The 13,792-nt window shown below is 44.5% G+C and overlaps 1 protein-coding gene across 8 annotated transcripts in view; it reads right to left on the bottom strand.

The window, feature by feature from the left end:
* The window catches only part of LOC147020983 (RNA-binding protein with multiple splicing 2-like), an 85,882-nt gene that overhangs the window by 43,548 nt on the left and 28,542 nt on the right, over nt 1–13,792 (bottom strand). For 7 of the 8 annotated variants that reach the window (XM_085890757.1, XM_085890758.1, XM_085890756.1 and 4 more), the window contains exons 2-3: nt 6,925–7,002; nt 6,613–6,651 (exon numbers count right to left, since the gene is read on the bottom strand). In XM_085890757.1, the coding sequence (XP_085746883.1) occupies nt 6,613–6,651; nt 6,925–7,002 (117 nt within the window). Of the gene's footprint in view, nt 1–6,612; nt 6,652–6,924; nt 7,003–7,111; nt 7,228–13,792 lie in introns of those variants that run through there. The other variant, XM_085890759.1, reaches the window with a different exon arrangement.

Here is a 13,792-nt window from a genome sequence, read left to right as displayed (position 1 = left end):
GGGGACGTGTACTCTTCCTCGTATATCTCATCCCATATTCCGAGAAGTCGACATTGAATATATGTGTTGTTTATGGGATTTACCATTGGTTCCCTTGATCATGAGCCAATGGTTCATATAGGAGCACGATAAACAGGCCAACTCTTCTCCCTCCCTCTCCCCTTTCCTAAGTCCCCAATCCCTTCCCCCACAAAGCTTTTCTTTACTATACACGAACATATTGGCCCTTACTAATTAGTCTGAAAGTTTACAACACTATAAACCTGTTGAAATGACATGGAAAGAAGTGGATGTATAAAACTCACAAAAGGAGAAACAATAGTCCACCAGGGTTGTGTTCTGTTACCAACTAGAAGGGCACTCAGTAGGGCGCATACCTCCGCCACGTAATGCCTGATCCACGAGAACATATCGGGCCCAATAACTTTTTGAAATATCATGCTATCTATAGTTTTTGGCCCAATCTCTCAATGGCGAAGAATCACTGAAAAAAAATTAGAGTAGTCTGATCCAGATCCAGATCCGGATCTTCACCAAAATATAATCAGTTTGTGCTTGTCACGCACCGCTTGTCAGTTTGGACCGAACCTGTCCACAAAATTTCATCCAAATCCGCCCACAACATTTTGAGATAGTCCTGCACGTAAACAAACAGACAGAGAGAGGTGAAAACATCACCTCCTTCACCTTCGGTGGTGGAGGTATTAAGCTTGTAGGTCTTAAGCTCGCCAATTGGCTTAAGTACTCAAGCAGGAACTCCAACGAAGCTGTTGATCGGGGATGACTGGCTCGGCTCGGCAAGCGATAACAATCTGATTGCGAATGCATCAAACCACATGCGTCGCCTTGGTGACCCACCGACTTATCTTTTTCCAGTTTATCAATTACACAACTTTAGGATCAACTTTTTAACATCCACATCCCACTTTACACGAATTACAAATCGGTTTACAATGTGGTGACGTTACTGGCCCAAAGGTCGATGACGTGTCGGAAAGATACCCTCCTGGATGTTTTATGTCCACATCATTGCACATGAACCGGCAGATCAAGTGACGCGTGAACAGTAATTGTTTATGGCCTTGTTGTAAAATGATGATCGTAGAAAAATCAATCATATATATCATACTCCTCTCTGTCTGTTTGTGTCTGTCTGTCTGTCTGTCTGTCTGTCTGTCTCTGTGTGCAGGATATGTCAAAAAGTTGCGGACGGATTCAGATGAAATTTGGTGGGCAGGTTTGGTGTGTGACAAGAACGAACTAATTCGATTTTGATGAAGATCCGAATCCGGATCGAGAGCCCTTCTAAGTTTGTTAAGAAATCGCATGGAAACGGCATTGCACGAACTCACCAAATCCTATTCATATTTGAATTTACAAAGGAAACCGATCTTCAAAACATCACCCTGCGCACGGCACAAGTTGTTGTGCACTTACCAAGACACACTCGAGGAGTTTCATGAGACTACAGAGCCAGTAACTTTGAAAGGTAAACGAGCTGAAAAAGTGTCCCAACGAGGCAGGTGGTACACACCCACACACCAAACCAAAAGGTTAGGAATTTAACCCTGTTAGTACTTCAAAATTCCTTATCTCGTTTCAAGCGTGTCGTGCGATTTCTTTTTCTCGTCCGCAAGTGAGTGCAGGGTATATGAGATGCCAAACCCACGGTTCTGAATTCGTGTTTCCCTCAATAACGTCAACCATTCAGTTGTCTTTTCACTTCTTGGCAATCGTGCCACCAATGGCTTTTTCTCCTCGCAATAGTGACCGATGACACGACGCACATGGCACCACCAATTCTAATAAACGACCCGTTTCAGAAGGGGTCTTCCATTGGTATTGCTGGATTACAACAGAATAACTTTTCTATCTTTTAGCTTTTGACTATCTCCATCAGTGATCAATGGTACTAAACCAAGATAGCTCAGCATTACATTGTGCCCTATATTAGGTGTTTGGCACATTGGCTCTGCGATTTGACTATGTCCAATTAACACCATAGTGGAGGCGATAACACTCGTTGTTGTGAAGTATCATTATAAGCATTTTCTGACGATCTAGCAGTTATGTGTACTCGTTCCTTTGGCTTCATTATCCGTCTCCAAGGACATTTTCAATGCCGCTGTGCCGTACGTCATGCTTCGACAACACCATGCTGGCACCACCATCGTGTCTGTTGTCCGTCTTATGTAGATCCTCCCTACTTGTTCCCCCCACCCCATCCACCACCACTCCTACTGTACTTTCTTCGTCGTCTTATTGGCTAATTGGTGTCAGCAGTGGGATAGGAATTTCGACAAGCACTGTCCCTGCAAATCTTTAAAACAAAATGAAAACAGCATTGTGTTCAGAATCGTGCAGAACAACAGTAGCAAGATAATAACTTAAGATTATTGGATCCTAGGCAGTATTCTGAATACATATCCTCTGAAAAATCGTTTTACTCCCCCGTGAACATGATTGAAAGGTTTGATACAGACGTACAAACTGAATGTGGGTGTTGATGTATTGTGATTCCTTATACGGCTGCAAACTTCTCAAAACTCGTCGGGTACTTTCATTAACATATTCATCAAAAGCCGTTTAAAATCCCAGCATACAGCAAAGGTCCACGGTGAATGGATCAAACTTTGCGCACAATGAGCACGCAGCTACGCAGTGCTCTTCAGGAATAGCTTAAAGTAATGGTTCGTGTTCACGACGCGTTTCAGAGGGGTTTGTACAAGATGCTTTTTTGGCTTCCCGTCAAGTGTCATCCTGTGCCTCTTCAAACTGAACTTTGTGCAAAGCAGACGCAATTTTAAATTCCACAACTCAAGATGTTGTACGTCACCACGGGGCTTGTTGAGTCTACAATTGGAAACTGCGCTTTAATCGGGGAACTTTTTGTGATAAACTTTCCTCAATAGCCCTTGTATAATTGTAGCAGAATGTGGTTTCAGGGAAAGAAAAGTTATTGTGCAGTTTGTTTTAAAAAAAAAAATTTGACCAAAATCAGTTGCATATCAAAATGTCACTGTGAACGCAACGTCGTAAACTTTCAAGCTGGGCCATATTTGAAAACTTCAAGGTAAGAATTGATCTTGACCTGAACCATTGAGGAGATCGTTTAAGTTTATAACAGTCAATGTGAAATAAACTTTCTCCTCTTCTTTAACATCTATATTAATATTTCGGCACGCCCCTTTCTTTGTTCCACCATCGGATTTTTGTTACTGCATGAAATGAAAGAAGATTTGGCACATATACTAATGATATTATTGTCTTCCTTAAGAGGCCCCTCAAAATTCGTTTTGATGCATTTTCACAAACTCCAACGGATTCCATTCAAATTCGGTATGATTATGGCTTTTGGTCCAACTTAGGTCATTGGCTATAAATTTTTTCCATAACACTTCCGATATTCGAAAAAAATCGATAAATCGATATATCTTATGGGATTTTCCATTCAAATCCACTCAAGTTTAAGGCCTACGGGGGACGCAAATTTCCACTTTGCCCCGGGCGCTGTTTACCTCCGCTACGCCAAGCTGTTAGGGTTAGGGTTTGGGTTAGGGTGAGCTACCCTAACACTAACCCTAACCCTAACAGCTAACCCTAACCCTAACCACTAACCCTAACCCTAACTGCAACCCTAACCCCTAACCCTAACCGCTAACCCCTAACAGCTATTCAGGAAATTTGCAAGAAAGCCCGGGCAACACCGGGCATTACTACTAGTTACCAATGATTCCCATCCTGTGGAGTTAGCCAGGGGGTTGTGGGGGTGGGGGGGGTGTTTTTGCCCCAAGTCTTTCACGGACCAGCTGGCCCAGCCTGATGTTTGACGAAATGTTTTATAATCTGTTCGAGGTGTTGGCGATAACTCCCCTACTGTTTGCAAAAGACATTGTGGGATCTTTCACGTTCACCAACGACCGGTGAGTGCTTTATCAGGCACATCCTCGGACACCTCGCTCTTGATAGGATCTTAAGGCTTCTCGGTTACCTCGCCGGGGACTTAATTTGCCATTTTGTTTGGCCTGCTCAACAATGCCTTGAGTTGGAACAGGCCACAATGGTTTACTAATGATAAAGCGCTCAAAAAATTTTTTTTTTTCACTTTCCTCATTGATATCATCGAATGCCTGATCTACATACCTATGAATCGCTGGATACATCACTTTTGTGAGTGTTACAGGTTTCAAATTTGGAGCTTGGAGTGATTTCATGCATTTTATGATGCAATTTTCTACGATCTACTCTCACAGACTAATTCAAGTAAATAATAGAAATATAATTTGTTTCGAGGATCGGATCACGTGGACTAAATAACTCGAAATCTGAAGTGAAATCTGAAAATGTTAAGAAATCGGCGGTTTAGTTTTTTTTTACCATTACCAATCAGCTTGCTTGAGTGCTTAAGCCACTTGCCGAGCACCCTGTCGTCGATCGCGGGACAGTTCGTGTCCCGATCGAGATGTACAGTCGGTAGTTGCTACAAGGTAAAGGTACATATCGGTAGATTTGGATCTGTAAAAGGACTCTCCGTGGGCACGTGTTCATGCCTGCATACTTGTTTACGGGCGCCGTGGTGGCGAAGCTTCATCCGTTATCTTATGATGATGATGATGATGATGATTATGATGACGGGTGGTGGAGGTTTTAACTTTTAACCTCAGCAGCGTCCGTGCCACCACGTTATCCTTCACCCTCGTGACTGCTTCTGAAGCAATTGGTTATTTTATATGAACTGGGTGTGATTTACAATCGTTATATGTTTCTCTTTGTGAGTTTCAAATCAAAATATATTTGTTAACACCCGATTTCTGAGCCATTTGCCGTATGAACGTGTTTTCTAAATTTCAGAGCCAAATTTTTTCCACCCGTCACATGACGATTGTCAGCACATCTCTTTGAAACGTTTTCACACAAAGTTTTTTTTTTTTTAATTTGTTTATTTAAATTCCCCCAAAACAACGGTGAAATCTACTCAAGGTTTTTGGGTTGTATGCAGTGCAGACTGTAGTCGGTAATCACACTGACTCCAATCAGCCGATTACCAAAAAATTGCCGATATTGGCCATGCACTAATATATATCGTGTGTTTGTGTGTGTTTCATAAAGCATAACATATTCTCTCTGTTAATTTCACTACCCCTACCTCTCCCTCTCCCTTTGTCCCATCCTCATTCTATCCCCTCCGAATACAGTGCAGTATATCTATATCTCTCTCTCTCTCTCTCTCTCTCTCTCTCTCTCTCTCTCTCTCTCTCTCTCTCTCTCTCTCTCTCTCTCTCTCTCTCTCTCTCTCTCTCTCTCTCTCTCTCTCTCTCTGAACGTATCCGGACAGTGGTTATCTCCATACATGTCCGGACGGTGACTATGTCCGGGCAGTGTTTGTCTCTGGACGTGTCCGGGAGGTGTTTATCTCCGACGTGTCCGGGCGGTGTTTATCTCCGGACGTGTCCAGGAGGTGCTTATCTCCGATGTGTCCGGGCGGTGTTTATCTCCAGATGGGAGTTTTTTTCCCCAGACATGTCTGGGCGGTGTTTGTCTCCAGACCGTGTTTATTGTATGACCAGTAGAAAATGGATTTCAGACATTACTTTGTTTACATCTTCACTGTTATTCTATGCAGAATCATTTTTGATGAGACTATGAATGGAAATTGATGCTCCGCCGCACGTCTGCCTTCTCTTCTTTTCACCTCATGCTGCTTTCCCTTCCTCACACCTCCTCACTCTCCCTCCATCTTCGCTCCCCCACCCCACCACTCTCTTTCCTCCTCCACCTCATTCTTTCCCCTTCCACCTCCTCTCTCTCTCTCTCTCTCTCTCCCCTTCTATTCCTGTCAGTGATGCGGCCTACCTCGAGGCTTAGCAAGTCGAGACAGCTTAGATCCGTTAGTCTGTGGGCAATGCCACAGATGTCGTAGAATGCCTCAAAGACGTTGTGTTTCCTCCATATTTCTTTCAGTTTTGTGTTAAACAACAGCAGCAACTGTTTAAAAAGGTAATCCAATATTGGACAGAATGGACTGAATAGTTTGTGGTTATCATAATTTTATCCTGTGTCGGAGTGGCGAGCCGTCCAGAATTGTGCCCAATAGCCAAGGAGACTGCTTAGACAGCACCAACGCTCTGCACAGAGTATGGTCCCAATCGATGGCTGGATGGATCATAATTTTCCTTCAGGTAGGGGTGCCCCACGAAATGGCATGGTAAGCTATTTATACACTTTAACATGGAGTTTGTTCAAGGTGGTAAACCCTTTGGGAATGAGGGGGGGGGGATTAAGTCTCTACAACCTCCATCGTGTGACCCTGAGTCCCTCTGGAAAGATTGGTTGAGATTGGATAAGTAACAACCGAATGTATCGCGGTCAGACAGACAGACACCAAATTGCGTATTTTAGTTTGTGATGATTTTGAGCAGGTGAGAATAAATAAATGGGAAGGTGTACTGCAGGTAAGTTCTGAGCCATAATTGTACATTGAAGCATTGGCATTTTTTTTTTTTTTTTTGGCTGTTGTCAATTCCTGAGAGCATTTTTAAGTTGTATAATCAAACTTTCAGAAGGTGGAGGTATCACCCCAGATTCAGTAATGCGCAATGTGATTACACCAACCTGTTTGGTCGTTAGTTTTATCAACGAGCCCTCATAGCCCTGAAAAAAATGCAGACGCACAAAATGCATTAGTATTACTACAATGGCAATTTTTACAATTGCTTTTACTGCTGTGGTACTTATACCCCCAACATTATACTTGTATTACTGCGTCGGTTAAAAATTTTTTTTTTAATGTAAACAAACAAAAACATGGCAATCATTTCGAAAGAATCTCGTCTCTCCTGAGAGCACTCTGTGTGCGCGGCTCCTGGAAGCAGGAACTCCACGTGCACGCTTTTCTATCCGTGTCTCCTCACAAAGCGCGCACACCTTAAAAGGCCTGAAGAGCAAGTACAGTTCTCTGGGCTTGATGTCCATGGGAAGACCGCTGACAAAAAGTGTGCGCACCTGCGTGAAGGAAAAGAGCGGAGGACGTTAACGATTGACCCCCACATCAGCTCGGCAATCGTGTTTCTTCCTTCCTAAACGAGGAAAGTTTGCAGGAAATATTAACTACTTATCAATGATCTGGATAAGGTAATGGATGCCATAATCCAGTGTCTTAGAAGCTCCAGTTGAAGGAGATCACTTGTCAGGACAAGTATAAATACAGAGCTGGGGGTGGGAGTGGGAGGGAGGCGTACAGTACAAGAGGAAGGGAGGGAAATGCTTGTAACGTCTAGGTTCTTATCTAAATAGGAAATAAACACTGATAATTATTTTACAAAAGAAAAATACTTACTTACATACAATCCCCTTTCAGAAACACCCCCAATTGGAATCAAACGATTTTAACAATCTGTGATGCGAACACAATCAAATGGAACGCATGTGTGTACGAGTTTCCGGTCGCATGTCCCTTGGCATCCATCATGCAACACTTGAACCTGTGAAGGCATCAAATCCAATGATATTCTGCGCGGCAGCCTGATCCAGATTTTGTCGAATGTGGAGTAGATTTTGTTGCGGCTCTTGTGTATTGCTTGCCAGAGGTCGACTTTTTTCCGCAGCTCACGATCCGTGTTCCCCGAGTTGATCGATGGCGTTGAATTCGGCAATCTGTGGTACCAGGAAAGGATCTGTAGCCCGCTCCATCTCTTCCTCGCAGAGGTGGTTCTGAACGTATGGTACGCGGCACCATCTTTCTGCAGTAAATGTGTTCCGTACTGCAAAATTCCTTCTTGGTATACTATTAAGAAGCTTCCTTGCATACCAGCAAGGCGTTTTGCAGTAAAGAACACACTTATTGCCGGAAGATGCTGCCACTTGCCTTGTGTCCGTGACCACCTCTGCATGGAAGAGGAATGTGCTGCAGCTTCTGCCCTGGGCACCACAGGGTCATGACTTGAACGCCATCCAATACGTCTGGGAACCACGGATCGGGAGCTGTGGAAAAGTCAACCTCTGACAAGTAATCTGTAAGAGATGCAACAAATTCTACTCCACATTCGACAAAATCTAGATCAGGTCAATTGCGAAACAAGAGGTAAGAATCCTTTGTTAGCCGTCATCAAAACTGCTTAAGCCATGAAACAGATAATTCTGAACATCTATTTATTTATGTGCACACAATAGTAGGAGGTGTGGGGGGAGGCTTGTAATGATAGAACTTAAATCAAGAAAAGGGAAAGAATGAGTGGGGAGAGAGGAATGGGGATTGAAGAGAAGAGAGTTCAGGAAAAGATTAGAATAACGGGAGGGAATGGAAGGGGTACGTGTATGCACACACACACACACACACACACACACACCAATTACTGGTGTGGTCACACCCTGATACAGGTTTGCAATCTGAATAACCTGCAGGCAGAAGACCTTCCCAATCAGACAAATGGCTTTGGTCTAATTCCACAAAGTTGATGATTGGTCATTTTGACAGTGGCTTGCGGGAGGGCAAATAATTATCGATGAGATTACTTTGCAATTCGATTTGAAATTTTCTTCACAAAAGGCAACACTATTGTTACGGATCTGGTCTATGGGGTAAAATGTCGGTGAGATGAGAATAGTTATTTCATAGTACATGTTAGAATAAGTATGGTGTAAGTCTTGTAGATGATAGTGCATCGAGCACGTGTTTGGAAAGGTCTCGTCTCCCCCCCCCCGCCCCAATGTCTGTAAGCTTGGCCTCCCCCTCACCCCCATCCCACACCCCCCCCTCCTCCCTCCTTACAATCTTAAACATTCCCTTTCGGACATCTGGCTCTGTGTGTAATTTTTCGCTCCAAGCAGCCAGTCAGCATGGCCCGTGAGTGTGATGGCAAAGTGGGCTAAAGGTCACCATGGGTGGTAGACAAGGCCGGGTACATGTTTAGCAGACGTAGTTCCAAGGGCACGTAGGATTTATTTATTAATTATTATTATTGTTATTATTATTGGATACTGTCTGATCACCGCTTTGCGGGCGTGTTCTTCTTCTTACCCCTTTTCTCCCCTGAACCATTTGAACCCTGAGCTCCTTGGACTTTTGCCTTCCCCCACCCTGAGCTCCCTGGAAAAAAAATCAAAAAAATAAATAAAATCCGGCCGCTCGGGTACATGAACGTTTGAATAGCGGTTGGTAAAGTGGCTCCTAGGGTTCAAAGGTTAATAAAATCCCTGTCCCGATGAAACATTGTGTGGGCATCATCGGGAGCAGTCTCCATAGTGCTTCGAGAATCGGTATATTAACCCGTTAAATGGGCAGACTGGCTTCGCGCTGAAGCCCTTTAAAACCGGATCCCTGAATGGATAACTCGGCCAAGCTTCTCGGCGGATTCGCCACTGTTGTGCGTTCTGAAACGCCGATTCGCTCCAAAATAACCCGGCGGATGTGGAGATACCTTTGTTCCATAGCCGCAGGCGGCGTAACCGTCCATGAAGCCACGCGACCGTCACAATATAACAGGATTTGTACTTTTTGAGGGCAACTTTTTTATTCAATCTCATTCTTCCCTCCAGGTCTTCAAGACAGCTGTTCACCACCATCTCACGTCGTTCCCAATCCAAAACCATGATGTTTTTTTTAACCCTCGTTAACCCAATCCAAAACCCTCCTCCTTCCAATTTTCTAGTTTTCTTTCTTTGGAGTTTCCTTCTGTACGTGTCGTGCGTCCTGATCCGTTCAGTGTACTCCCTCTTTCTCGAGCCTCGACTTCGTTAAGCCTTGATTCCCATAATAAAACGTTTCCTGCTTTAATAACGTACATGATGAAAATCAAGATGGTGGAAAATAAGACAACTGAATGGGTAGAACAGCGAATGGTCATGAAAAAAAAAAAAACAGATTTGCTCAATGAAAACATCAAGCCTGTTGACGTTTCGATGATTGTCCGTCCATGTCAAATTGGAATCGCCCGAACAAAACCACGTTTGTGTGCGAGACAGACTTTCTTTTTCTTCCGACGCTTGCGGACCCAACATCCCCTCCATGTTTCGTACATTGAAACGAGTTTTGAAGATCATGAAAGGGGCTGCTTGATTGTTATCCAGACGTAAAGACAAATGATTTTTGGCCTGCAGCCCGCACCAGATATTAAAACCCAGCGATGCACAGACAGCAACTGAAGTCAAAACAGATTAAAGGCCTCAAGAGAGACGTTATTTGGCCAATTATCGGCTGACTTATTATGACGTGCGTGATGCTGAGAATGTGGGAGGTTAGGGGGTGCAGGAAGTGGGAAGGGTGGATGGGATGAAATCTCGTCATTCCTGGCGTGGGTCTACATTCTCCCCGTCTGGCCCTTATACAAAGCTGCCTGGACTGTGCTCCATATAGCATTTCCTGTTATCTTTCTCGAGCATGTTTTATCACCATGCCAGGTTTCCCCATTTTGCAGCTATGATACTGTGCACACGCAGCCTGACCCCTTTGCAGTTTCTGAACTCTTCCACAGTGGAGAAGGTGTGTACACAGTATGGTAGACTGTGATTTTAACGGCCCTCAATGATTTGCGGCTTCTTCCGTGGCCGACCCCAGAAGGTTTTTGGCCCAAGTATTTCGCAAACCGGCTGACCAGGCCTGATAATTGACTGAGGGTGACAGGAATTTAGAATTTGTTCAGGGTGTCGGCGATAGCTCGACTACCCTTCACGAAAGACGCCGTGGGATTTTTAAACATACACAAACGACCGTTGCTGGCAGACAGCTCCTCTGGCTTAATGTCTATCCAATGGACACGGAGGGTGCACACATCAATGCATCACCCACCATGATGATGAGAGTTTATAGCTGGGCTGAAATTAGAACCCAGGCTAGAAAGCTCAGAGGCGAGGCGCATACCTCGAGGCGATCGAACCAGCCCACACGGTGTTATCAAATGCATCACAACCCGGTGATTTGACATTCAGCAAAGCCTTCCTTTGGCGAGCAAACTTGTAAATGTGAATTAAAGTACATTTTGAGTTCTTGTATTCCAAGAAAATATCTCCAGGCAGGAAATGACCCGAGGCCACCTTGTGTACCATCTCTGCATTTGGCATCAGGCCTGATCGAGCAAACCATCCGTCTCACCACACAGGCACTAAAAGCTTTCAAGTGTCAAACATTCACAGCCAAATCATTAACTAGCACTCAGGTATTTAAACACTTTTTTTTTTTTTTTACACGTGAATTATTATTCTTTTCCACGAACCATGGTCCGAATAAGCTCGACCCACATTCCACTCTTGTCAGGTGTGCAATAGCCCATCAAGGCCAGTCTCCCTGATCTTTGGGTGGATAGCATGGCCTAGCTATGGTAAATGATTTCGGTTTTTTTTATTTTGTTCTTCTTTTTGTGTATATATAGCTGAAACTCGTGGAAGAGCTAGTACGGTGGACAGATCAGGACATAACAGACAAAATCGAAACGCAAAACATGCAGGCATAGGGGTGGACAAGATGGACACAGAGGGTGCATTAGGTGGACAAAATGAATACAGAAGGAACCTCCAAGGAGGGAAAACTGGAAAGTTGGAAGGAGGAGGGATTTGGGTGGGGTTAACAAGGGTAGAAAAGATCAAGGTTTTGGATTGGGGATGATCTGAGGTGGTTGTGAACAGCTGTCTTGAAGACTTTGAGGGAGGAATGAGATGGAAGAGGATGTGCAAGTTGATTCCACAGGTGGGAAAATTGAGGAGCAAATGAATGGAAGTGAGCAGGGATCCTGGATTTAGGTAGTTTCACCAGGAGAGGGTTAATGGTGGGCCATGTGAGCCCTGCAGAAACCTGGGGGGGACAAAACACGGAAAGAGCAGAAGGTTTGAGACCATAAAGGAGGCGATAGAAGACAGAGAGACCACAGACTTGGCTGCTATGGCAAAGTGATAGACCCGTAGACTCAGCTTCAGCATGGGAGATTCCAATGACCTTGAAGGCCTTGGCTTGCACGACATCAAGCTGAGAAAGATGTGAGGTAAGGGAGCCAGCCCAGAAGGGAGAGCAGTACTCCATCAAGCTGTGGATGAAGGCTTTGTGGGGGATAGGTGTGCCAAGGAAGGATTTTGTTCGATGGTGGATGCCCAGTCGGCAGCTTTCTTGGGAGGCCAACTTAGATATGTGGTTTGCCCAAGAAGGATCATGGCTGATCCTGAGATTCAGGAGTTTAAATGACTGTACTTCCTCAAAAGGATTGTTTAAAAAAAAAAAACAGTAGATGTGGGTGGGGGGGGGGGGGTGGTCGCCAGACGGTCCTTTCGGAGAGAGAAAGTGAGAGTGTGAGATTTGTCAGGATTGAAAGACATATTCCAAGTGTTTGACCATCTTGTGAGTTTTTTTTCAAGGTCTGAAGAGGTGAAAGAGGCTGCAGCCTACCTGTCTGAAGGATGAGGAATGTCATGACAAAGGGTGGAGTCATCAGCAAATAGATAAAGGGGATTTACCAGAGAGTCAGAGAGATCATTGATGTAGATCAGGAAAATGACTGGGCCCAGCTCACTGTATTGGGGCACTCCAGTTGTGACAGGGAGAGGAGATGAAAGGATTCCATTGAGAGCCACCTGTTGGCTATGGAGGAGGAGGAGAGGGAAGTCAGTAAGTCATGTGTGGAGTTGGCCTTGGATTCTACAGGCAGACATTTTGGAGAGCAAGGTAAGATGCCAGACTATATCAAAAGCATGAGGTATGTCAAGAGAGACAGCCCTGATCTCATGTCTGGTATTGAAGGCCTCCATCCATTTTTGGGAGAGTAGTAGCAGCATGTTGTCCAAGGTAGAAACGTGCATCCTCTCCAAACAAAATTGATAATCTGAGAAAAGGACTGATCTTATGTCAACTGCGATGATGAATTCCATGACCTTGCTTATGATTGGAAGTAAGCTGATAGGTCTACACATGGGGGGGGGGGACCATTTTTTGCACCTTTTTTATGCAGTGCATTGATATTGGCGGTTTGAGGCTCAATTCCCACAAATTTAATGCAGCAATATCCAGCAAATCTTTCACCACTCATCTAATGCTCCATTCCATCTTACTGGTCTTCATGCTGTGTAATGTCAGAATATCACGAGATCTGCACTCCCCGGGCCTTGTTAATATGCGACTTGAGTAACTGTTCTGCGCAGACTCCAATCTGTGTCGCGAGCCCGTTTTAGCGATGTAAGGTACCACCACCATGGTGTCATGGTGTAGAACCTCTCCTGTCACCGTACCGCTAAGCCTCTGGCAGTTGGTGCACACTCGCAGTTACTAATTTAGCCACAAAATACCATTCTCGCGGCTCACGGCTGTTTATTTTTATTAATGACGTGGCGTATTTTCCATGTTTTGGCATATATACATTACACCAAAACGTTCAGACACACTCCTATGGCGAAGCGGGCCTCCGTGTTGCCATTTCGAATGACCTTTTGTGCTGAAGGATGCAATTTGTGACCATTATAAGGTACCCTCCCTCCAGGATCAGTGAGACGTCCCAACAAGCAGGTGAATGACCAGGACACTGTAAGATGCAAACCTAAACGAATACTCATTGCGGTGAAAGTTTAATGCCATCGCTCGTATTTCAATTCCACACCGTTACATCATCATTTTACCCTCAATAACCCGACCTAACTCAACCTTCTCGTTTGCAGGTTACTGTGTTCCCTTGTTTCCTTCTCTCTCTCTCTCCTCTTTCCTGTTCATCCCCTTGCTTGTGTTCACCTGTATCACCTCACTGTCACTACTTTGCCTTGTTGCCCTCCATCACTGCACTCTCCCATGACCTTCTATCATGTGTGTGTGTGTGTGTGTGTGTGT

Source organism: Eptatretus burgeri, chromosome 8 (assembly GCF_056783735.1).
Source record: "Eptatretus burgeri isolate ZD-2024b chromosome 8, Ebu_testis_v1, whole genome shotgun sequence".
NCBI classification, from domain to species: Eukaryota; Metazoa; Chordata; class Myxini; order Myxiniformes; family Myxinidae; genus Eptatretus; species Eptatretus burgeri.
The sequence above is the reverse complement of the archived record's forward strand: the minus strand, read 5'-3'. Positions and strand labels throughout refer to the sequence as shown.